This window comes from Cupressus sempervirens, chromosome 10, assembly GCF_028749045.1.
Source record: "Cupressus sempervirens isolate cs-2001-9-10 chromosome 10, ASM2874904v1, whole genome shotgun sequence".
NCBI classification, from domain to species: Eukaryota; Viridiplantae; Streptophyta; class Pinopsida; order Cupressales; family Cupressaceae; genus Cupressus; species Cupressus sempervirens.
This window is the reverse complement of record NC_143127.1, coordinates 456,313,740-456,340,777: the sequence shown is the minus strand read 5'-3', so window position 1 is coordinate 456,340,777 and position 27,038 is coordinate 456,313,740. Positions and strand designations below refer to the sequence as shown.

The window sequence follows — 27,038 nt, the reverse complement described above, 5'->3', positions numbered from 1 at the left end:
TCCTTAATTTACCCCTAAAATTCCTAAACAACATGTAAAATGGTAGTTAATTACATAAACAAGGGCAATTTCAGATTTTGGGACCTATTTTTATTTAAAAGGGTGGTGTCTTTTCACCTAAAGGAGTATGAAAGCTATTCAAGAATATGTGTGTGTGTGTGTGTGTGTGTGGTAAAATGAAAATATAAAGGGGTGACGATGGCTAAAAGGTAGATGAGAGATTGGTTGTACTTTTCATGGATATTTTTATAGAGAAAAATTAATGATATGTGAGGGAGGATTTATGAGTATAATTCTTTAAGGATTTCTAAATTTCTTTCCTTTTGTGGAAAGAGTTATATGTGAGAGTTTAAGGGTTGAGAGAGGTATTTATTATTGTGGAATTTATTCTTCTTCTACCATGGAGGTTTGTGAAATTGGAGTGGGTTTCAATGATACATCTCAAGTTGGATTTATTTTTCTCTCTATCTCCTTGCTCCTGGTTTCATTGAATCTTCATAGGACCTAATGTATAGATTGAACTTATTGATTGGATTATTTATCTAATCAAATATAGTTCTATTTATATGTTATGATGATGTATTATATTTGTACATTTGATTCCTATCATTATTTAAAGGTTTTAAGTTCCTTTTTTTGAAAATAGATATATATTTTCCTATAGTATTTAGCTACTAGTACTTGGAGATATATTACTTTTTGTTAGAGATTTTTTGGTAAATAGAGGAAAGAAAATTTGTATTATGATATCTTCATGTATTCTTTCTTTTACATACTACATGTTTTATTATAAGTTTTGGAATTATATGTGCTTGATTTAGGGGATTTTAACTAGTTTGACCTCTTACTAGGATTTTCATGCTCCCAATTGTTACTTAAGACACCAAAGGCATGTCATTTTCTTATGTGATGTGTACCATTTATATTTAGCATTAAAAATTCTTGTAAATGTATATGTTTTTCATCAATGTGCTTTATGATTGTTTATCTGTTGTGATGCTTATATGATGAGTTAGGGTCTTGTTTAAACTAGGTGTATGTAGTTTATGATTGTAGTTTTAGATTTGTGAGTAGGGTAGCTTCCCTAGGTGAGTGGCTCAGAGTAGTTGCTAGGGCCAAGAAATGGCCACTAGAGGATCCTATGTGTTAGAGACTAGGGCCCTATATACGTTGGCTCTACATGTGAGTTTTGGTAATCAAGTAGAAACATTAATAAAATTAATGGGTTATGGGGGTTTTGTAATTCATATTAATCAAGATAATTAGATATTGTGCATGTTGGAGTACTCGGGTAGGGATATTCTGTGTTGTAGGGTGGTTTGGCTCCTTAGCAGGTTGATCTTAGTATTATAGAAATGTATTATGTGATGAAAGGGTTCTCCTCTTAATACCATAACAAAAAACACAAATTGAGAGAAAAAAATATGGGCTTCTTATTTTTTGGAAATGTAATGACAAACAAGTGACTGAGAGGGGGGGATGAATCAGGAACCACTTAAATTTTTTCACTTAGAATACTTTTTCTTTACTTTATTAGATTGTCTAATCTACTGTCATGCGTGAACATAAAGCAATAAAGAAATAAACACCATAACACTTTGACATAATATTTGGTAACCTAGAAACCCTCCAAGGAGAAGGTAAAACTTGGGTGGGGATGACACCCATAATGCTTTGCTACTGCAGTAATAATATTGGCCTATTAGGGCTTACAATTGATCACTTCTAGTGATCTGCTCCGTTGGGAGTATGAAGGATTTTTAGGATCACCTTGTTTGCAACTAATCATTTCTTGTGATCTACATGAGAGGATTTACTTAATGCAATTATTAGAATGTAATAAGTAGGATGATCCTTGTTTGCAACTGATTTGTTGATATATATCCTTTGAAGACTATAATTACCTGACTATGATAGATATGACTTTTCTCTACCCTTTATATTGCTTGGTAGTCTAATTACTCTATCTTCTCTATCTTCTTGTATTCCATATTTTCTTACTTCACTTGCTTACATCTCTCTTATTTTATTCCATGTGTTCTCTTTTTAGACAAAACAATTTTCCTTTCTTATATATCCATCAAACAATATTTCCATTCCAAGTCAGCTCAAATAAGAGGTGTCTTTACAATAATTAGATTAAACCTTCATGTTAGCTGAATGTTGATGCTCAAGTCATATTGTGCACTTGGGATTTATGCTCATTCTCAGATAATATAGTGAGATAGGTTGATACTTTGGCACTCGAGTAACACTAGATGCTTGGGTAATATAATGCACTTGGGTGACACTAAATCGTGTCTGACTTGAACTAGATGCTCGATTCATATTGAGAACTCAATGAATACTATAAACATGGTTCAAACTAAGAAATCGGTTTAAACTATGAACTTATTTCATATGGTATAGATCAGTTAACACATGATATTCTCAATCTTCTTGTGCTACACTAAAACATGATACTGAATGAAATCTAGGTTGAAGTATTAACCGACCTTCCTAGATCACTTAACTGTTTTGTCACTAATTGACAATATGTATGGTCATAAGGTCAAAAATATCCCCCTTTATCATTAGTGACAAAAACACTTATCATGTGTAGTTCTATCAGAAATCCAAAACCCTTAAAGAATTTATTTTTTTCAAACTCCCTCTTTCCATATGCTTGGATCTGCAAATTGGTTGGAACTAAAAAACTATGACTTGGTCACAATTGAATGATTTTTGGCTTTTCAAAAACAAAATCCATCTATACATCTTCCTTATATACATATATAGATATATGTTTCCCTTGTATATATTCCTCTACATGTAAATATATGCTTTCTCCTTATACATATTCCTCTACATATCCCCCTTTTTTTGGTTACAAATGCCATAAGCATATCTCTACAAGGTTATACAAAAATGATTGAGGAAATCATGTTGCACATTCAAAATTAAAAACATAGTTTTATCCCAATTTTATTTTAATGCATTCAAAATGTGCAGTTCAATCTAAAGTTCATCTTATAACTCCATCATGAGACCTGCAACTAAGAAATTTGTATCATAAACTAGTGTCTTTACATGTGCAAGATGTTTCTACATCACATCCATGTGAGGAAGTATCATAATTTGAATATATGATATTGTTTCCCTAATCCTTGCTTCCTCCCTTAGTAGTTCATCCTGTAAATCTATAAAAAAATTTGACCTTCACAAAATGATTGGAGCTAGAACTCGGGTCAAGTGCTAAATGACTAGCACTATTTTTCAAGTCTTCATCAATCTTGGCCAATTTGTCCTTTATTTCTTTGGGGAAATTTGAAGTATCACATAGTTTTGTAAATAAAGAGTTAACATTATTTACAACTCCTTCTAATGTACCAATGAGACTGGATAATTCCACTTGATCAATGAAAATCTTTTTGGCTACATTCTCCAAAAATTTCTTTCTTCCCTTTGCAAAATTTTTTCTTGATCATTTAAATATTTATTGAATTTATGTACAATATTAATTAATTTCTCAATTATAGGTGCTTTATTATTTACCTCAACTTGCATTACATCCAAAAATATGTCCTTGATGTCTTCAAGAACCTTTCATTTGTCCCTTTCTACCTTTAGTTTCCTCTATTGAGCCCTTTTCCTCCATAGATCACTCAAAATATCCATTTGTTCATAAAAGAGGTTGGATTAATCGCAATTTGTATCAGGGTCAATCTCTTATGAAACCTTTTTTCTTTCCTTTCCCTTGGCACTCGAAGAAAGAATAATTTATTTGCCTTTATCTTCATCCTTCTTCTCTTCTCCACTCAGTTGATTCTTGGTTTCTTATTTGCTTCCTTTGTCAACCGTGTCCTCATCCTTGTCTGATTTTTTTTCAATTATGCTTGGCCCAAAGGTAGTCATTGTTTGTTGCTCAGTTGCTACTTGGGTGGATGAAGGACTTTCTTTCTCCTTCTCTTTACTCTCTGTCTTCTCTTCACTTGATGGCACAATGACTTGGCTTGGAGAAGTGGGTAGAGAGGATATTATTGTACCTATCATCATTTCAAAATCTGATTCTTCTATAGTTTTTACATCTTGTGTTTCACCTTTATCTACCTTATTTTCTTCCTAAAAAATGGTTCTCCATAATTATGTTTTGGATTGACACCACTCTTCTATATTATTGGACAAATTTTGAAAAGATTTGAATCTAGGAGTTTGTCATTTTTCATGCTTGGTCATGGCCTCCTTGATTTCTTCTTTGGTGAAGTGTGGCATGACACTCTTCAATGTTTGTTTTTTGATGTCCCTCTCTATTTTTACAGCATTTGTCCATCTTTGTATCACTGCCTTAAGTAGGACTTCTGGAGCTTGACTTTTCAGCTCATTAGGATCATATTTCTATCTTGTCATCTTTTCAACCAAAGCATCATCTAAATGTTGTTGCTCCTCCTTACTTTTGGATTCATATCTGATATATTTGAATCCATCCATGTCACTTCCTTCCTTCATTCTCTTCAACTTATGCTCAAAGGATAGTGGGGGCTTCTTCAATTAGGTTTATTTTCTCCTTCCTCTTCATCATCACCCTAAAGCTTCAATTTCCTTCTTGAATTCCTTGTAGTTGTGATCGCAGGGGTAGCTACCTTCTTAGGTATAGATTTATTTGGTCTACACTTTATCAATTTCCCCTTCTTCTTGGGAGGTTCTTCTTCCTCTTTTGCTTCTTCTTCTTCATCTTTCCCTTTTCCCTTAGTGAGCATAAGAGGGTCATCCTTCTTGTCTAATTTCTTATAGATATTTTCAATTATTTTCTTTCCTCTCTTCAAAATTTGAGGGATCTCTATTTCTAGAGATATCCTAGTTTTAGCCTCCTCATAGGTGCCAAAATATGTAGTCTTAGGGTCAGATGGAACATTCAGTAGGGGCTCAATGATATCCTTAGTATCATCAATGTTCACTTCATATCCCAAAGGTTTTGTCCATGTTATCCTAGGCAAGACTTATTGAATATGAGTGTTATCACAGTCAACTAGGAAGAAAATGTCTTGTTTATACTACTCAACCTGTTGTTGAGGAATCCTATACTTGTTCTACATTTTTTCCTTAAGATTCTCAAGTATGCATCCATAATGCCATCAAAATTTTCTCACACATTCTTCTTTGACACTTGAATTCTTTCTATGTTCTTGCCTGGGTTTCTCAGCTACAACTCAACAAGGTCAAATGATAAATTATTCTTCACAACCTTGTAGGCTAGGTCAACTGCCTCACAAGGTACGTTGTTAGGTATGCTAGAGCTATAGATCTTGTGTGCAATTACATGAATTCTAAATTTGATCTCCATGTCAATGACATTGTTCAATTCCATGCCCCTGTCATCCACTCTACTAGGGTTTCCTTTGCAAGCTCACCTCAAGCTAGGGTTTTGGTATTTTTAGGTCTAACTAGCATTAGATAACTCATGACTCGATGGATCATCTTCTTTGTGATCTTTATCAATTTCTCAAGATAGAAGGACATGTCATGAACCTTATTTAAAACATATTTGATCCACATTACTTGAAAATTCCTCGGTATGTGTAGGACATGAGTCAAACCCTTGACTTCCAAATGTCTATGCTCAATTTTTAGTACTTCATTCCCACATAATGCATTATATGCCTCATTCATCTTGAAAGAACCTAATTCTTGAATTGTGTAATGATAAAATGACCTAATGACATTGATCAATAGCACATTTAGAAGAATGACTAAGTGAGCTCCCACTGGGTCTTTCTTCTCAGCAATCACAAGATAAAGCCTAAATTTTGGTGCTTCATATACTGTATTCTTCAACATCATCTCAGAAGCCTTCTTTTACTTCACACTAGAGTTGGATGCCATTTTTCTTGCTAAATTAAGAATTTTGTTGATAGATAACCTTCCTAAAATGTACTTTTGTAAATTCACTCCAACAACACAACAATTCGTTCTTGATTGCCTAGGATTCAAAAATCTCTCTGCTCAAATTAATTTCTAAATTTGTGGTGAGAAAATAAACTTTTGATTCCATATTTTATTTTAAAAATTAACTTTTAGGGCCTAATAAATGTTTTGTATATGGTAGGTGAGATAACTCGACAAGGTCTTCAAACTTGATCTTGGCATGAACTATTCATCAAGAAGCTCGATTAGAATGGGTTTCTAACTTGGTTTTCTTGGAGATGATTGATAGCTCATTTAAAATTGAGTCATAGTTCCATTGCTTGACCTTATGCATCAAAATATGCACATTTGGACTATTCTTTCTTTCTTATCTGGAACTAATGTAGGATCTTTCTTGGATTTTCAATTCTAACCATCTCCTTGAATTCATAGTTAGATGTGGATGCTTCACCCAACTCATTGGTTTAAATAACAATAGCTTCATTTTATTGCCTTGTGTTTTCCTCTTATTTCCTTACCCATTTTTTATTCATCTAAGTTTTGATGTGTTCAATCTTTGTTTTTCCTTTTTTTCATCACTAGAATTTGTTGTATCTTGATTCATACATTTTCTTGCCAAATGACCTATCTTTTTGCATAAATAATATCTCACATTAGTATGTCTTTTCCTAAAGTGAGTTCTTACACAATTTACTCCAATGTAACCATGTTCTCTACATAGGTGACATATTCCCCATGTGTTGTAGCCCCAACCAATAAATGCTCTTTGTTTGGTTTCATTGTGTTGATTATTTGGATTCCATTGATTTGATCTACACTCCGAATATTTGTGACCATGCTTGTGACATGTGCAAAATTTCCTTCAAACTTTGATCTAGTTTTGCATTCATTTTCCTTGTGCTTATATTTATTACAATTATATCAATGACCTTTGAACTTGTGCTGCATAGTATTGATCCAAAAAACATTTGATGTATGACCTACTTTTCCACAATTGTTATATGTAGGATTTTTGTTCTTATGTGCTCCTTGATGTGGTGATTCTCCTTGATTATTATACCCTAAGCTAGTAGTGCCTTTGGGTCTACTAAGAGTTTTCTCATACAATTGATTCACACTTTCTTCTGACCTCGACCTTCTTTTATTGAGTTCATTTTGAGCTCTTTGTTTATTTTGGAGTCTATTATTCTCTATTCATAGATTGTTGATTTCATGATTTGTATCATCTAGTTGATTTTCCATGTCTACCTGATGTTGTGATAGCTATTGGATTTCATTGGTCTTTTCTTCTAATCTTGTTGTAAGTAATATTTTGTCTTCGTCTATCATTTATTTGTCATTTACTACTTTATTATTTTGTTCCATGACTTTACATAGCCTAACTAAGTGACTTTCTTATTCTCTTTTCAATTTTCTTAATTCTTCTTGTACAATGGCATTCCTTCCTAGTAGATCTTCTATGGTTGCATCTACCCCTTCTGAACTTCTTTCTCTGTAGAGGTATTCTATTATTTCTTCTATGTATAGTTTGGAATTCATCTGTATGTCCAATTATTTTCTTATCTTTAGAGAGTGAGTGAGTTGCTCCTTGAGTTTCTTGACTTGTTCCATAGCCATATGTAGATCAAATTTGTCATTCTCAATAGATTTATTTAACTTATACACTTCTATTTCCTTAGATCTTTACTCTCAAGTTGTTAAGCCTCTAATAGGAGAACCTTGCTTTGATACCAATTGTTGGAAATGTAATGAAAAGTAAGTGACTAAGAGGGAGGGTCAATCAGGAACCACTTAAAACTTTTCACTTAGAATACCTTACCTTTACGTTATTAGATTGTCTAATCTACTGTCATGCATGAACATAAAGTAATAAATAAATCAACACCATAACACTTTGACACAATATTTGGTAACCCAAAAACCCTCCAAGGAGAAGGTAAAACTAGGGTGGGGATGACACCCACAATGTTTCACTACTATTGTAATAACATTGGCTTGTTAGGGCTTACAATTGATCACTTCTAGTGATCTACTCTTTTAGGAGTATGAAGGATTGTTAGGTCCACCTTGTGAAAGTATTTTACAATAAAATGAAGTATGTACTTTTTAAAGAGTTTTTACAAAGACTATTAGGTCCACCTTGTTAGAGGATTTACCTGATGCAATTGTTAGGATGCAATCAGTAGGATGATTCTTGTTTATAACTAATTTGTTGATATAGATCCTTTGAAGATTTTAATGACCTGACTATGATAGATATGACTCTACTTTTCACTTTACACTACTTGGCAACCTACTTACTCTATCTTCTCTATCTTCTTGGATTCCATATTCACTTGCTTCACTTTCTTACATCTCTCTTATTTAATTCCATACATGTTCTCTTTTTAGACAAAACAATTTGCCTTTCTTATATATTCATCAAACAATATTTCCATTCCAAGTCAGCTCAAACAAGAGGTGTCTTTACAATAATCAAATTGCACCTTCAAGTCAGCTAAATGTTGATGTTCAAGTGATACTGTGCACGTAGGAGTTATGTTGATGCTTAAACAATACAGTGAGCTCGGGTGATACTTTGGCACTCGGGTAACAATGGATGCTCAGGTACTATTATGCACTCAGGCGACACTAAATCATGTCTAAATTGAATTGGATGCTTAGTTCATAACAGGAACTTGGTGAATACTACAAACTTGGTTCATACTAAGAACTCGGTTTACACTGTGAACTTGTTTTGTATAGTAGAGCTTGATTAATATAGGATATTCTTAATCTGCTCAAGCTACATTGAAACATGTTGACTGAAGGAAATATTGGTTGCAATATTAACCAACCTTTCTAGATGACTTAAGTGTTTTATCACTAATTGATAATGTCTTGTCATAGGGTCAACACTTATTATCGCCACAAATGTGAAATTATAGAATTACAATATGCAAACCCACATGGGTGCCTTCCTTACAACACTCTGCAAGACAAAGCTATGACTATATACATTACTAAATATGTGTACCTATATAGTTTGAAATTGATTACCAATTTTGGAGTAGATAGGTAGTATTATTTTTTGTTAAGAACATTGAATTTTATCTCATAGTTTCACTTGTGCATGAATTTATCAAGTTGATAAATAAAGGAGTACCATAAGTAACCTTAACTCCCAACCTAGTCCAAGTGTACTTATACTATCTTCAAAACCCTACTAATGTTGGGATAAAAGGGCTATTACACACAACAAAATAAAGTAAATACACAAAAAAAATTAGAGATAACAAACACAATAAGGAAGAATCATTGGATTATCATCAAGTTATCCTATAAATATAGTTTCATTATATCAAAATTGTTAATAATAACTACTACAAGGATTGCAACTAATAATTCCTTAATTTATTAGACCTTATTCAAACCTAATATTCTAATTTCTTTAACCAAGATTTGAAAATCTACTACTTTTTCCACATAGCTCTTGTTATCCTCCCTAGTCATCTAGCATTCTTAAACTAGAACCCATACCCTACTTATATGCAAGATCATCAACCACAATTTGACATATCCAATCAACAATCTCCAAAACAAAGGAAACTTACTACAATCATATACATTAGGATCCAAATCATAATAATATACCTCATATTAATACATCATTTCTTGTGAGCATACAAGAGTGTTGATGAAACATGTTAAAACATAAAAAAATGTGCCAAGATGCATTGTAAGTTGTAAATCTCCATTGCAAACCAAATCTCACCAACCTAATCATTAGAACAAGAAAGCCAATTTAGGATCATACAAATATTAAGATATCTTCATGTAGAAACATTAGTTCATGATGTGAACCTAGACATAAGGAATCCACAATGCTTAAATCAAGACATACGGATCACATAAGAAAATGAGCCAACTGGATCAATTGGAAAGTTAAAAAAGGGGAAACTATCTCAATGAACACTGAAATAGATAAATAAAAAGGAGACATTTTTAGATGATGCAAGATTGAAAATGACCTAAGGATGCTCCTAGATATCATTTAGTGTTTTTGGTTGTAATGAGGACATCGACACCTAGGGAATGAATCCACTTTTAGAATCTTCTCTATATAAGTTTTGTTATTTAACATGTATGAAACAAAGACTTTGATGTTCGATCAAAACCCATATTCATAAGAAATAAATAATAAATTATTATCAAATTAATGTGTTTAACATCAAACATAATAAATTATTATTATGAAGCTACATACTGAAAAAACATAATTATGAATGAATTCAATTGATCCTCTAAAAGATTAAGTGAAATTGGATTTTTGTTAGCATTTTGATAGGTATGGAGGATTCTCCATTGTGCATAATGATTTAAGGTTAGAATTATTTTCTAAGGGTGTATAATCTAGCCCTCTTCAATTAATTCTTTACATGAAACCTTTCAATTTTTTTATTTGTTTTAAATGTGTGTCTTGGTCAAAAATCAAGATATCCTTGAAGCGAGATCCACTATCATGAAACTACTACCAACATAATGGCATAATCAAGTCTCTTATTGATTATTTATCACACAATATGAAAACTAGACCGAACATGTGCCAATTGGGAGATGTGCTTTAGAGGCCAAGATTTGTGACATAAAATCTCATTGTATTGTGTATATAGAATCATGCCTCTATTTTTCTAGCTATCCATTCTATCAATAGACATATCTTTTATTCCAACAAATCCATAATAAAACATTTATTAAGAATTTATTGCACGAGTACAAGATCATTTGTAAATCACCACCAAATAAGAGTAATTGAGTCACATCATTTGGAGCCTATCTATAGACATTTTTTAAAGCTTATTTATTAGTATTTATAATAATCCATAATACAATGAGTAGGTTCATAATCATCAATAGGATAGTGAGGTTTCCATTTGTATAAAGAAATGTTACAAATTAAGTAAGAGAACCAAGGGGTTCATCTTCTCATAGTACACCCCTTGTAATGTAGAAAACTTGTTCTATTCAAAACTATTCTGGTTGAAAAAGACACCAAACTACACACACACACACACACATCTATATACTTGTGTGTGTGTGTGTGGGTGTGTGTACACACATATGTATATGTATATATGTGTGTGTATATATACATATGTATATATATATATATACACATATGTATATACATATGTATATATGTGTATATATATATATATGTATATAGATATATGTATATGTATATGAATATATATACAGATATGTATATATGTATATATATATGTATGTATATATGTATGTGTGTATGTATGTATGTATATATAAATGTATGTATGTATGTATGTATGTATATATGTATATACATACATACATGCATACATATATGTGTGTGCATATATGTGTGTTTATATGTGTGTGTGCATATGTATACATGTGTGTGTGTGTGTGTGTTCTAAGGAACATATTCTCCTTCAAAATCTTAGGTAGGACATGAAACTATATTTCTCCATCTATTTGTGATGGGGTTAGGATTCTAAAGTTAGTAATGTTAGGAATAACAATGCACAATACACAATTGAGATTCAAGGGGTGAATCAATTGTAATAACCTTAAAACCTTGAACCATTCACCATAGCATAGTGTATCACTTAATTTAGTTAGCATTCACAATAATCAAATAAGTAAACACTTATGATAGGATGAGGTTATCGCCAAAACGAAGGAAAACCAAGAATGGTAAGCTCCTTCGGCATAACCTATGATGATGAAGCTATGTTCATGATGGATAGCGGATGTATGCTCACATTGTTCTCAAGCTTCCAAAGGGTGGGGGGGTTTTACCAAGTGTGTACATGGATGAGGGTTTCAACAATGGAGGTATGGATGGATTTCAATATTATGATGGTGTAAAATGGTGAATGGAGTAGTTAGTGGAGCATTATATAGGTTGCATAAAAGTGGATTGATGGATTGTGAGAGGGAAGGGCTTTATTTATAGGCTAAGGGGTAAAAAGATGGATGGTCAAGATGCAAGGATGGAAGAATGGTGAGGGAGGGTTAAGATGCATTCAAAGGGGAGCACATGGATTGTGCTTGTTTAGAGCCAATAGAGGAGTGACACTTGTCACAAGGAGGATGAGTGTGAGGGGATGAGATAAGGGTTGTTCAAAGGGAGTAATGAGGGATGTTGAGTATGTAAGAGGAATGTAAGAGTCATAAAGAGCGATGTAAGAGGCATTAATGGCATGTAAGAGCCATTAATGCCCTTGGATGGGGATGGAAGAGGATAAGGAAGATCTTTTGACTTTGGTTTGGGTTAGCAAGTCATAATCCTTGCTTAAAGTTGTCCACATGTTCAGGAGGGGGATTAGATTTAGTTTAGGAAGGGGATTAGGGGGCAAGTGGGTTAGCTTTGATGGGGTGGGTTAGTTAGGAGTCTAAGTGAGATTAGTATGGTTGAATGGGTTGGATTAGGGATAAAGGTAGGTCTTAGAGATGCTTTAGGGGTTTGGATAGTTTATTAAGTGTTTTATTTGATAAATGGGGGATGTGGGATTAAACTAAAAAGATTTGAGGATTTATTTAATTTAATAGAGGAATAGGGTTTTAATTGATAAATTGATTTTGGGTTATCATTTGATTTTATCAATTGGACTATAGTTAATTAAATTAATTAGTTAACTAGGGGATGATGATTAATTAATTAAATAATAAATATTTAATCAATAATATCCTAGGAGATGACTAAATATGATTACCCATGTTAGAGTAATTAGTTGTTTTCACTTATTAATTAAATCACTTTGATTTAATTAAATAAGTTGTCTATTACTCTAGTTTTCTTAAGCTATCTCGTAGGTGCATATAATTAATATTTTATTAATTATAATGTGCAACCCTAGCTTTTTTAGGCTTTAGTTTACCCATTTTGGGTTTTGATCACCTTTTATAAGGATTGATCTCTTTGTATTTTCATCAAGAATCTGTTGAATAATATTTTTCTTCATTTGAATACAAGTTTTTCAGTTTTCAGATCAAACCCTTCCTTCTTCTTGTCTTTTTCTTCTCCGCGATAGGTTTTCTGCATGCAGGTTTTTTTGGGCTTCGTGGATTTGATTGGCATATTTGCTCAAATCCTACATGGTATCAGAGCTAGATCTACTGTAGCTTATTTGATGTTTCAAGAAAAAGAGAGAACAAAGGTTTGGCAGATCAGATCTGGTATTTTTTCAAGTTTTTTCTAAGAAAATAAGGGGGTGACCAATTTTCGAAGCAATTTGAGGCCAAACGGACATCATAGATGGATTTAGAAGGCATCAAAACCCTCTTTTCCATATAAAATTTGTTTGATTTGGACAACGTTGATCTGGGAGGCAAAAAAAATTGCCCATATGACCCTTGGCACGCAGATCGAGGCACAAAATATCAAAAATTGGAAAAAATAATTTAAAACGACATTTTTATTTCTGCAGCAATTTAAAAACTACTTGCGGTCACCACAATCGCTAGCGGTTAGCGGTAACTGCCTGCGGTAAACCGCCAGTGGTTCGGTGACCGCAGCGGCTCCCGGTGACCGCTGCCACTCTGCAGCCTTGTCGTCGGTGGTGCCTCCCGCCCACCACTATGACCACTGAAAGCTTTGCCCCTGTGCCGCTCAACTACTACTCATTGCGATGGCACATTTTTTTTGAAGTTGTATTTTTTAAATTATTTTTTTATTTAAAAAAATAATTTTTCATTCATTTTCAGAGGCCCTATTGGTTTTTTCTCTGTAACTTGAGCATATGGATGTATTTTTTCAATCTGAAAAATGTGCCAAAAAGCTAGTTTCGAGACAGAGATATTTGTGTAGGATTTTTTGGGTTTTGATGTAGTTTGATTGCCTATTTTGGTAGTCAAAGTTGGATGTTCTATTTTGCACTCCGAGAGGCGTATCTTGAGCATCCGATCTCTAATTTTGGACTTCTTTATATCGTTGGAAAGATTTTTTATGCTCTTTCCAGTGATGATGGTTGTTGTTCTAGATTCTACTCTAGGAACATTTTATTCAGTCTTATGCATTTTTACATTCTGGTGGATATCCTGGTTGTTTCAAGTCCGGGGATCGATGTTGTTGCTTCAGATGCTTTGTTTTGGCTTGTACTTTCTATTGTACTAGTCTTATGCTTTTTCTGATCATTGTTGATATCATTCATAAGCATCTTTATGAAAACACACTGAGATAAAGTGCCACTTCTTGTGTTTCAGGATCCTTTTCATCATTGTGATTCATTGTACTCGCACTATTTTATAAAGTGCCATGGGGGGGATAGTTGTTTACCAATTTTGTGCCCTCTTCCTCTTTTGCCTCATGCAGTGTTGGTGACACATGCCTTTATAGGTGTTTTTACCTCACTCTCGATGTGTCTGGTTCTTGTGTTGTAAGAGATTTTTGGCCCACTTTTTCAGTTGCTTGTCACCTCACCCCATCTGCATTAAGGGGGGGGTTATATTGTTGGTTTTAATGCTTCCTTGGTTTGATGGTTTGTTAGTGTGAGCTATGTATTTAGTACCTGATCCTACATATTAAGCGATTGCAGTGATTGGCTACTTATGTATTTTGGTGAGATGGATCATCTACCATATAGACACACTCGGTTTGTGCCTTCTATTTTCGTGGAGGTTCTACAGATCAGCAATTTCTTTTTGACAAAGTTTTGCGGCTTCTTCATGCTTTAGTGGTTATCTTCATGATCTCTCTTTGTTCCTATCTTCTAGAACATTCTTTGCTATCTCTTTTTGGAGTAGGGTTTTTCCCATGTGGTTTTCTTTATTTCTCTAGTTTACAGAGATTTCTTTGTATTGGGTACTTGATCAGGCCTTGTTCCTGGGACCCATTTTTCTGCTTTCATAGCTGTGCTAGGTTAGCTTACCTCTTGAGCTTCGCTTAAGGGGGGGTGTTAGAGTAATTAGCTTTTTTCACTTATTAATTAAATCACTTTGGTTTAATTAAATAAGTTTCCTATTACTCTAGTTTGCTTAAGCTATCTCGTAGGTGCATATAATTAATATTTTTATTAATTATAATGTGCAACCCTAGCTTTTTTAGGCTTTAGGTTACCCTTTTTAGGTTTCAATCTCCTTTTATAAGGATTGATCTCTTTGTATTTTCATCAAGAATCTGTTGAATAATATTTTTCTTTGTTTGAATACAATTTTTCAGTTTTCAGATCAAACCCTTCCCTCTTCTTGTCTTTTTCTTCTCCGTGATAGGTTTTTTGCATGCAGGTTTTCTTGGGTTTCGTGGATTTGATTGGCATATTTGCTCAAATCCTACAACCCAGTGGTGTAATCAAATTCAGGTGTCTACATATAGATCTGAGTAACTAAGTACAATGAATAAGAAGTAACACCATATCACATAACATGAGATAAAACCCATAAAATAATGTACTAGCACCATTCATTGATGAGGAATGCAACATTCAAACATTCACCTAGAGCTCACTCCTTAAAACAACAAGGAAAACAACCTTGATTTGGGCTATAATCCCATTACAATGAGGGCAACAACCCAAAAAGGTGAACTACAATACACTATAAAAGTGAATTGACTGATAACATCAACTATACCAATACAATTCCAATGAAGTGTATCATTTCTATTAGATTCCAATCATACCTCTTTTCAAGGTCTCTTATATTTAATCAATAACTTTCCTCTGTATTAAAACCCTTTGCCAAATCCACAATTGCAATCTTAGATTCACATCATCACCATAGAAATTAATTTTACCAAATAATTCCCTTCTTAAATATAAGTCCTTAACTCTCCATTAGGTCTCCCTAATAAGATTCCTTAATTATAAAATAAATTATGTCACCTAATACAATTATCATGAGCATAATCTCATTAGTCCATATTAACTATCTCAATGTATACTACCACAACAATCATCAAGGGAACATCTTTCCTAATTGAGTCGATTGAGAAACACTTAACTTTTTTCTATCCAAAGAAAAATGTGTCTTCCCTATCTTCAATCCATGACAAAATCTAGTAGTGAATGCATACTCATGCCTGGATAACATCTCTAGCTCTTCATATACCAAGATCCAACTCCATATAAACTTTCCTACGAGAATACTACACCATTGTTCATAATAATTTACAAGTAATTTGTTTGTAAACACTCTTGATTAATTGACTATAACATTTTCAAATGAAAACATCAATGTGTGGATGAAAAACTTATCATCTTGACATGTCCAAAAACATAATATGAGTTGCATAAGTCTTTGATCAGAAAATTGTCTCTTCACTGAAATGATCTGGTTCAGACATCAACTCAAGAATACTATATGTCTAACACATGTGTTGATATCAGTGATAAAGAATTAATGCCAAACTATTAACCAAAGTAATCGATAACAATTCCATCAAGAATCTTTCCCAATATCCAACAAGTGAGTGAAGAACACTCATTAGAAGATGAGTTTTATAAAATTGAGGCTTAGAAGCATCAATGATAGACTCATTGGTAAGATTAAGAGAACATGGTTGCCACTCGATGTTTTTTTTATTGTTTTCACTCATCTTGGTTGAGGAGATCTTATGGGTTTTGATGATTTACTATTAGCTTGAGTTTGTGGTTGATTTGTATTTATACCCTTGGTAGCAATTTAATGAAGGACCAAGATAGCAATGATAATCTAGGGAACTTAAGCCAAATGGCCACTTTAGAGCATATTAATCAAACATTAAACCCCTTGTATAGGGAGACAAATGAGTAGTGAGTTGTTCACAAAGTAAGGACCATGGTAGATGTCTGCATCTACATTGCTAGCTTCTATAAAGTGAAAGATGAGTAAACCTTTTATTTTTTATACTAAAGCTTTTGTTAAATTCTAGAAGGTGTCCAAATTAACCCCCATGAGAAACTTATGCAATGTTTATCATGTTATATAATATCTTTTAGATGACACATATCTATCCAAATAGCAAAGAGTATAAAATGTTGAAGCCATTTACATTTTTTTAATCAAAATCAAACAAAAAGGAACCATCTTATGAATTAGTAGAAAACATGCCTTGAACCTTTTGTAAACAAACTTGCAAGATTTATTCAATCGTAGCATTGCTCACTCCAATTCTTCATGTTTTAACATTAATAGGCAAAGTAAAAGACTTAAATGCCACTAAAAGAATTAACTAATTATCAAGTTACTCTCAAAAAAAAAATAAATAAATAAATTTTATATATATATATATATATATATATATATATATATAACAATAACAAATAAAAGACACCTACACAACCCTAAACCAACCTCCACAACCCTAAACCAACCTCACTTACCTATTCAAAACTCATTTTGATTATTTTTGTAACTTGAATAATAGAAATCATCTTACTCTCATTCTCACCATCGCATTTATATAATATAATAATAATAATAATAATAATAATAATAATAATAATGGGGGCCATTCAAGCTCTAGCATAGCTTTAGAATTTTAGGAGCAGTTTATCACATTTGCATAGGTCCCATTCTACCAAATTTTACAGGTCCCATTTCACTTATTCTGATGGTAAGTTGGCATCCCACTTTATATCAAATGATTTTAAAATACTAACAGCCTAAGACTAAGCATTATTATCATTCTTCTTCACTGTAATGCTGTTCGTAATAAGGTAATTCAATCCAAATTGTTATACTTTACTTGTTAGTTCAGCATCGGTAACAGGAAAATTCTGATAATCTGATTTTCCAGGTGCAATTGATGAAATGGGTCACGCTTGTCGTCTTGAGTTGACAACCGATTTGAAAAAAAAAGTGGGAAAAGAGGAAAATCTCATTGTATGTCTAGCGTAATTGCCCTCCAAATTTTTCATTCAAGGCGGCCTGATTTCCTATTTTTTGTTAAACATTATCATTCCTAATAATGAAAGCATGATTATTGCAAAAGCAAAGATTATGGTGGTTGTTCATGACCGAGACGCACCGATCTTCATACGTTTATATTGGTGTATATACAGAGGACGGTGATGCCGCACCTTTTGCAAAAGCCCAACACAAAACCTCTTTATCTACTTCAAAGGTCTCAGTATGTGTAATGTGTATAAATAAAAGAGTTAAGGTATTCTGTTAAAGAAAGTTAATCGGTACTGTTGCTTTTGTCAAAGCTTAAACACCCAACGTCCCTCTGACATTCTCAGTTCTTTCCAAGCTTTAGTATTTCCTAGTCTTTCTTTGACTCATTCCTTTCCTTTATTCCTTCCTTTGATTGCCCGATTGCCTCTTCAAATTCTTCTCCATCTACCCCTCCAATCCCAACAATCGAAGTCGAAGGAGCTTGTTCTTGCCTCTGCAACTTGCAGACATACAAGAGCGTTTTGATTGTTTTCTGCTACCTGGTTTTGAAAGTTTTGTTCAGATTTTACATTTTTCAGATTCTTTTACACTGCCCATTTATGTGTATAGCTATTAGGATTGATAGATCTTGAGCTGATTTTTTTCGTCTGTTAGATTCATACCCAGCGTTCGGAGTTTGCTGTACAGTTGCTGAAGAATTTATTGATTTTGGAGTAGACCTCCTGCTCCTATTGATTGCATCCATAAGCTATCAAAACCTTCTTTGCCTAGTCATGGCTTCCAATGGTTTTGCCAAGGTTTTAAAGCGAAATTCGTGGAGACTGACCACAATATTGGTGTACGCGGTACTTGAATGGATGCTAATATTGCTGTTGCTGATTAACGCTCTGTTTCAATACATAACCACAAAATTTGCTAGTTTTTTCGGCTTGCAACCGCCTTGCTTGTGGTGTTCTAGATTGGATCATATCCTAGAGCCAAAAGAGCCCGACTTCTATAGAAAACTCATATGCGATCGCCATGCTCAGGAAATTTCCTTGTTAGGTTATTGCCGAAACCACAGGAAATTGGCAGATGCCCATGGAATGTGTGAGGATTGTGCATTTTCAATGCCTAGTCATTGCTCTGCAGAAAACAATGAAAGCAAACCGCGCTGGATCACATGTATGTCAATGGTAGCTGACATGGGCTTTGATCTGCCAAAGAAAACAGTTGCCAAGGGATTGCTCACAAACGGTCATGATGATGAGTTCAAGCCGCGAGGTGCAGAGCGAGACGAGAAACCAATGAATGGCTGGGTAAGTGAGGAACTGTGCACTTGCTGTAATGCTCCTTTGGTTCATAAATTGTATTCCCATAATATTTTCAATACTATTTTGTTTGATGGGAACGAGGAGTCGATCCTCAAATCCCAATGGAATCCATTAGATTATGCTGGGAATGGTCTAAAAAGAGCATTGGAGGGTGAGGATGGATTCAAAAGACAATCTGGCTGTGTCTGTGGAGGCACGCAGGTGAAGATCTCAGAGGTTTTTGTGAATTCTCCCAATGAATCTAATGTTGTTTCATCGTCGTCATCATCATCTGTAGCCCTCCTATCGGATGATGAAACAGACACAAGAGAGGAGAAGGCGGACAGCAACTCCATTGATCTTGAAGAAAACACCAAGGATGTTTCTGAAACCTGTTGTAGTGAAGCACTACCTGAAGAGGTTCAGATTGAGCCTAGAAGCCTTGAAGTTATTCAGGATGATGCTGATTCTGCAGTGACCCAACCTGATATCTTTGTTGATAAGAGAATAGCGTACCCTGAAATTGCCACACAAGAATGTGCGGTGGAGCCTGACGTGATGGTTACAGAAATGGCGATCGATGACACAGCCAATGATCAGGCCACCAAGAGGTTAGCCTTCGTTGAAGAACCTCTTGAGTCGAATTCTGAAGGAGCTGGAGAAGATGTGGAGGGTTTGATTCAAGCATCGGCGGATGTGGGGATTCAAAATGAAGAATCCATAGAGGACGTGGCGAATCGAAATGAAGCATTTATAGAAGATGGAGGGGATCAAAACGAAGTAGCTGCTGCGGAGATTACTTGCAACAGCTCGCAATCAGAGGAGATTGCACCTGACGTCGTCACAAAGGGTTTGGATGATGGAGATAAATCGGACCCCCAAACGACATGTTCTACGGACATCTTGCCAAAATCTTTTGAGGTGACCCCCGATGCTGAAGACATCCCTGTGGAGATGGAACTAGGTGATGAAAGAGATTGTGTTGCTATGACAGAACAAGGGGGCAATGCTACAGAAATCACCAGCGAGGATTTCACTGAACTTCTAGTGGAGGATACAATTGCTGTTTCTGAGACTTCCCTAGTGAATAGAGATGATCAGACTGCCTCTCTGAATAGTGAAAGGGGTACTGATGAAACCCAAGATTTAGAAGATTCAAAAATAGATGGTATGAATGGATCAGAAGCTGATCCTCCTTCACCTGCATTAGTTACAGAACAGCCCACAACGTCTAACGAAATTGGCAATGAGGAAACAACATCCACTGATGTTGTTGTGACTGAAGATGCAACATCCACTGATGTTGCCACTGAAGAAGAAACATCCACAAACATTGCTACTCAAGAAGCAATACCCAATCTTGTTCCGACTGAAGAAGCACCAATGGAAATTTCTGAAGGTGTGGACGTGGATTCTAAAAAAGAAGAGATTGATGAAGGTAAATATCAAGTTATGGTAACAGTTTGCATTTTTTCTTTTGCTGAACCCTTTTTGATTAGTGGTCTTGGTCGATTATCTTGTGATGTTACCCAATGTCCCTTGATATTTATGTTGTGATATAACCCCACTATCCCGAGATAATCACGGTCTTTCCAGGATCCCTTGATGTTGAATTTTCTTCTTGTACTGTTTTGTATTTATATGGAAATCAACTAATGGAATTAACAATAAGGGAGAATTGGTTACTATTTGTTTGCAGTCTCTGAGGACACTGATGTGACAACCCGAGAAGATAATGGACCTGCAGCAGGAGACCTGAATGGCAAGCCTATCCAAAATCTGGATCGGATTAGCACTGAGGCTGGTCATCAAGAGCACAGCGAAGCTGACAAAATAGATGAAGACAGAGCCTCTGAAACACCAAGGTCCATAGAGGGTCTTCAGTTTCTACATAAAAGAATGCTAATTGATAGGAAGGAATCTAGTCCAGACTCTCTTGATGGAAGCATTATAAGTGAAATTGATGGAGAATTTGAAGCTGATCGCCTCAAGCGTGCACTGGAGGCAGAAAGGAAGGCTCTGAATACTCTATACTCAGAGTTGGAAGAAGAAAGAAATGCTGCAGCAGTTGCTGCAAATCAAACTATGGCTATGATCACAAGGCTACAGGAAGAAAAAGCAGCAGTACAAATGGAGGCCGTGCAATACCAGAGGATGATGGAGGAGCAATCTGAATATGATCAGGAAGCTTTGCAACTGTTGAATGAGATTCTTGTGAAGAGAGAAAAAGAAAAGCAGGAATTAGAGAAGGAACTTGAGCTTTGCAGGAGGAGATTGCTACATTATGAAGCAAAAGAGAGGAGAATGGAAAAAAAAATGAAGACTTACGAAAGTGAAAGACCAAGTTCTGCAGAGAAAGGGGAAGAAACGCCAGAGAATCAATCTTGCAGGAATAGGACATCTTCAAGCTCTTCCCTGAGCGATAATAGCGATGATATCTCCTCTGATCCTAATGATGTCAATGATCGATTGGAAGCAGGGGAGAGCAACCAGTACACCCCATCTGATCTGATCATGAGCGTGGGAAGAGGGTATGTTGATGCAGAACAAAGGACTAGTTTGGATGAGTCACTGGTTGATTTTGAGGAGGAAAGGATATCAATTTTGGAGCAATTAAAGGTTTTGGAGGAGAAGCTTCACACATTTGCCAATGATGATCAAGCTGGAATGGCCCATCCAGAGGCAAATGGAATGGAGGATAACATGGAAGGAACTGATGAAGACAAAGAAATTGTGGAAATAATGAATGGCAATGGAACACCTACAGCTAGAAGAGTGGGAGGAGGAAAAGGAAAAAGGCTTCTTCCCCTGTTTGAAGCCACAAATGTTGAAGAAGATCCACTGTATCATGCAGAAGAGCTGTCCTTTGCAGATCGGTCTAATGACTGGCATAATGTTTCTATGGGTGGAACAGACAACAATAGACTTGTTATTGAAGAAGAAGTGTACAATTTATATGAGAGATTGCAGGCTCTTGAAGCTGATAGGGAGTTCCTCAAACACACTATAAAATCACTGAGAAAGGGTGACGAAGGTATGAAGCTTCTTCAAGAAATTGTTCAACACCTTAGAGACCTCCGAAAGGTAGAACTTAAAGCCAGGAACTTCAGTGATCTCATGTAGTCAAGTACAGTTCTCCTATCAAGAAAGGTAACAACTCTCCCTGCTTTTATCCTCACTACTTATGTATGTTTTATATGTAATCTTAATATGCTGTTAATGCGCTAGTTCTGTCTTTACCACAGGCCAGCACCCTCTTGCCACTTTTCTTATAAAAAAACATGTAATCTTAAACAATAGTCAAACACCTTGCTTTGTTTCCTTCAAACAATGTGCTATCTCTCCTGTTCCATAGCCAAAATACTTTTATTTCTGGGACATTTTTAATTTGTGAAGAGGAATTTCAGGTCCTCAACATTCATAGAGAAGAAAAATACCCATCAGTTGAGTGTTTTTCATATAGAATGCTAGCAATCTAAGGTGAATTGTGCTTCTAAAGCTTAATCTAGTGCAATGAGCTGATTCTTTTTCCAACTCACATAGCTTTTTATTGTTCAGTGTCAAGAAACTTATACGAAGTACTATACTGTGGACATCCATTAGTTGGGTACAACCCAGTGAACTAACTGAATGAAATGTAAATTATGAAGTTCACTTCTGGATTTGATTGTGTGTATTTTTTAGCAACAGTATTTTGGATCACACTACGTGATCCATCATTGAGATGATGAATTATGCACCCTCTTACTTCCTCACAATGTGCTTTAATGATCATGAATTATGCACCCTCTTACTTCCTCACAATGTGCTTTGGATTCAGAATTATGCATTTTATTTTGCTTTCAAATCTAGTAGTACTTTGACTCTGGGCATTACGATTGCAATGAACTGATATGTCTTCATCTTAACAGGTCAGTGTTCTAATGATCCTACAACCTGAATATTGAGAAACCAATCAGATATTATCCTTAAACATTATAAGTGATATTGAACAAAGGGAGATGCTGGATGGCTGATTGTTTTGCCTATATTCAAAGCTTTATTACAGCAAAAGCTATCAGGTTAACATTGAACATCCATTGGAAATACAAGTACAGATGCAGCTACGCCAACAATGCATTGTACATGAGAAGAAAATGGTGATTGATTCATGGCTTTTCTCTGAATGAGTCTTATTATAAGAGGTTTTGAGATGTTTTCATACAAAGGTTTGTTTTGAGGTCGGAAATGTTTACAGCAAAGTTAGGGTCTGGTTTTTTGGGTGGGCCCCTTTTCTCTTGTCTAAGTGTATATATGTGTATACATATACATATATATACAAGGGATAGTAGTTATCTCCACTGTAACCCATTCTTTGCAATTGGGTAATGGACATTTACCAGAAGTGTGAGATGTGTGTAGTACTTATAGAAGCCTGACAATATTCTTTGGAGGCAAATCAATTATTATATTATTGTAGGGGGAAGGGGTGATGAAAAATGGTTGCCATTTTTCGAGAGTGGGCAAATTGTGGAATTGATTTCGTTCAAATAAAGGTTCTTTTAGTTGGACCAATGGATGTCAGCTTGCGGCGATTTGATAACTTATATAAGTTTCTATTGTTAATATTGACAACATTTATTACCAAAGAGAAATTCGCAAGATGTATTTTGCTTCTTTGATGGCTTGTAATAGTTCATTCATTGCACCTTCAAGGAAAAGAATGGCAGTCATACCATTAAGGTAAAGAATACCATTTATCTGATTTTGATTGCTTTTTAAAAATAAATTATATTAAATTATTTTTCTTCTTTAATACTTTATATTGATTAAGTTATTGTATATTTAAGAAAAAGAGTGTTGCATTTATTTGGTTTTAATTGATTTTTAAAAAATAGAATTATTATAGGATATAATGATGTATTTTTAGGGTTGAATAATTTGATAAATATATCTAATTAAAAAATTAAAGAACTGTTTTGTTTCGTCTAATTAATTAGATTGAAAGGAATGAATTTACAATAAAATCAAATAACAAAGTTAACTCTAGGAGTATACAACATGGTATAAATTTGATAAAAAAAGATAAGGTTACTTAGTTTTCTAAGTGTTAGACATAAAATTAATTAATGACTTCTATTTGCTTGTCTATAATAATGTCCATAGAGTGGTGCTACAAGGCAGTAGTATAATTTGTTATGCTAGAATGGACCAGCTTCCCACTTTGGACCTTTATCAAACATTTGGATCACTTGAGCTCTTTCAAATATGTTTCACAAACATGCTAAACAGAATGCATATGCTTAGATTTATCCTTGTTGAAATAACATCTTGAGTAAATAAAGTATAAAATGATATAATAAATTTTACGTGAGTTCATTTAATGGTCGAAAGACCCAAATTTAAAAGTTGTGGTCCCCTCAAATGTGATATAAAAAGGGAGATAACATAACTTCATTTGAAGGGGAGATATGGAGGAAGGAAGATGTGGGAAATAAAGGAAGAAAGCACTAATGGAAGAATCAAGAAATGCAAAGATAAGGAAGTGACTCTTTCAACGAGAACAATGATGAAGGGTTATGACCATTTCAAAGGGTGGTAATTATGAAAGGTTATCACCATTGTGAAGAGGTGTGACTCTCCCTCACCTTGGAGGATGTAAAGGGGAGAAGAGCTCATTTTAGGAGGAGACTCAAGGGAGATCAATTTGGGAAATAATATTTTATTCTAAAAAAGAAACAATGGAAAATGGTGACTCAATCCTTGCAAAAGGTGGTATCCCTTCCATCAATAAAGTAGATGGGGGAATTCATTCAAAGCATTGAAAAGGAATTATCAATTATTGTTCACTCATACCTCAAGGCATCAATCAAGGAAGATCAAATCTTTGACAAATAATAATCATCTAGGAGAGGAATGAGCAACATCCAAAGAGAGAAATTCAAATAACTTGATATTCACAAGATATTTGGGCAAGGTTTAGAGTAATCTAAAAAATGGGACATTATAATTGGTTTCAACCCTTTGATCCTTCTACACTATAGGGTAAAGACAAGATGATGGATAACATGATTTAATAGGCAATCAAAAGGACATTTTAAAGTTCCATAAGAGTATTGTAAGTTCTCTACAAACACTAAGTCAATAGTGAATGATTGTATCAAATCAAGAATACATGCAAAGAAATTTGCGAGCATGTGGAGAAATATTTACAAAAGAAGAATGCAAACTATTAAAATAGTTAGGAGGACAAAATACTACGATAGATATAGAAAAGCATTGCAAAGTCAAGTGTACGATAAATTTTTTTTTAAGAAGAGGATAGTTGAGTAGAGGTCCCTACAACACTCATTTGAAAATTAATTTCATTGATGTGTATGATATTGATGAAAAGGAAATATAGTAGCTTGTATGAATATGATGATAGTCATGTCCTCATTCATGAAAAGTAAGGGCATATAATATATGGAAGAGACAAATGTTGTGAAGTCTAAGTATGAAGGACTATTGTTGCGTTTGCAATTTTCAAGGTATTGAGATATTTAAGACATAAACCTAAGATAATTTGCCTAAACATTATATGCCATGGTGGCTCTTGTTGTTGTTGTAGTTATACTAATGAAGTTGTTGTAAGCTATCATAACAATGTTCCATTAAATTGATCTCTTTATGCATGTTGAAGTTCCAATTACAATATGAGGAAATCAAGACAAGCTTCTTAAGAAGACTCAAAGAATATTAGAGTAGATCTAGAATAGTCCAGGTGTAGGAAAATATGAAGTGTCTCAAATTTGTGTTGAATCATATTGAAACAAATCTATGAGATGTAATTTCATGACACGTTTCTAAGCATATGGGAATAGAAAGGCATGGATCAACCCCCCTGGACTACTAATAGTTTGATAGAGGGATCCAAAAAGAGCCACAAGGATCAGACCCCCTGAACTATTTATAGTTCAAGAGAGGGATCTAAAAAGATAAAAGAAACCAACCATCAATGTGTGTGTGTGTGTGTGTGTGTGTGTGTGTGTGTGTGTGTGTGTGTGTGTGTGATGTTACAAATATTGCAAACACCACAATGGGAATAACAAATTTAATGGAAGTGTACATACATCGACTAGAACTATTTCCACTATGAAATGCCCCTAATAGAAAAATAGAGAACACTTCAAGGAAAATAACACATGACAAAAAGAGAGAGAACGAAAGGGATCTACTAACTTTGGGGTCAATATTATCATATGATAATGTGTAATACTAAATCAAGTATGAAAATCCATCATTCTCAAAGGAATTAGAATTGCAATACAATGGAGGAAAACACATGCAAGAGATATAAAGAAGAGCTTTTTTGCGCCGGCAACATGGAGATAAAAAAGGATTGGTGCTACCATGTTGCAAGCATCCAAGTAGATTACACAATGGAAAATGGATGAACAACAATGCATATACAACATTACATGCAACAACATATAGAAGAAGAGAGATACAAATAGAAGAATGTGTATAACACATTCAAATAACTTTATCACCTTGTGCCAATGGAGCAACAAGAATTATCCAAAGCTATCTACAAAAAATATATAAAAAAACAACATAGTATAGGGAAAAATAACACAAAACTTACCATGCTGGGGGGGAGGGGGGTTGTGGAGGTGAATCGATTTTCCACAAACTTTTGCCCAACTATGGATATCATCAACAATCTTGTAACTTGCATAACAAATTAAACTATTTAAGCTAAACAATGAATATAACCATAAAGAAATGTAATACATAACACCATTATTTGTTAACTAGGGAAACCCTAGCCAAGGGAAAACCTCGGTGAGGATGGTACCCACAAAATGATCCACTAATCAAAAATATCTTGTGAAAGATATTCACCCTGTTAGGAGTCTATTACATCTTTATAGTGTCTTGGTCCTTGTTATAGGACTAGGCCTTGTTAGAATCCTCAGCCCTATTAGGAGTTGGTATTACAATTACAAAATGTATGCAAGATGAGCCCACTGACCAAACTGTTGA

The 27,038-nt window shown here is 34.4% G+C and overlaps 1 protein-coding gene across 1 annotated transcript; it reads left to right on the top strand.

Annotated features, from left to right (window-relative positions):
* Positions 1–17,983: 17,983 nt before the first annotated feature.
* Positions 17,984–23,672, top strand: LOC149534666 (uncharacterized). The gene is made up of 3 exons (XM_089807675.1): positions 17,984–20,469; positions 20,731–22,181; positions 22,943–23,672. Exons 1-2 carry the CDS (start codon positions 18,513–18,515, stop codon positions 22,152–22,154), a joined length of 3,381 nt encoding a protein of 1,126 aa, XP_089663801.1. The 5' UTR covers positions 17,984–18,512; the 3' UTR covers positions 22,155–22,181; positions 22,943–23,672.
* The last annotated feature ends 3,366 nt before the right edge of the window (positions 23,673–27,038 follow it).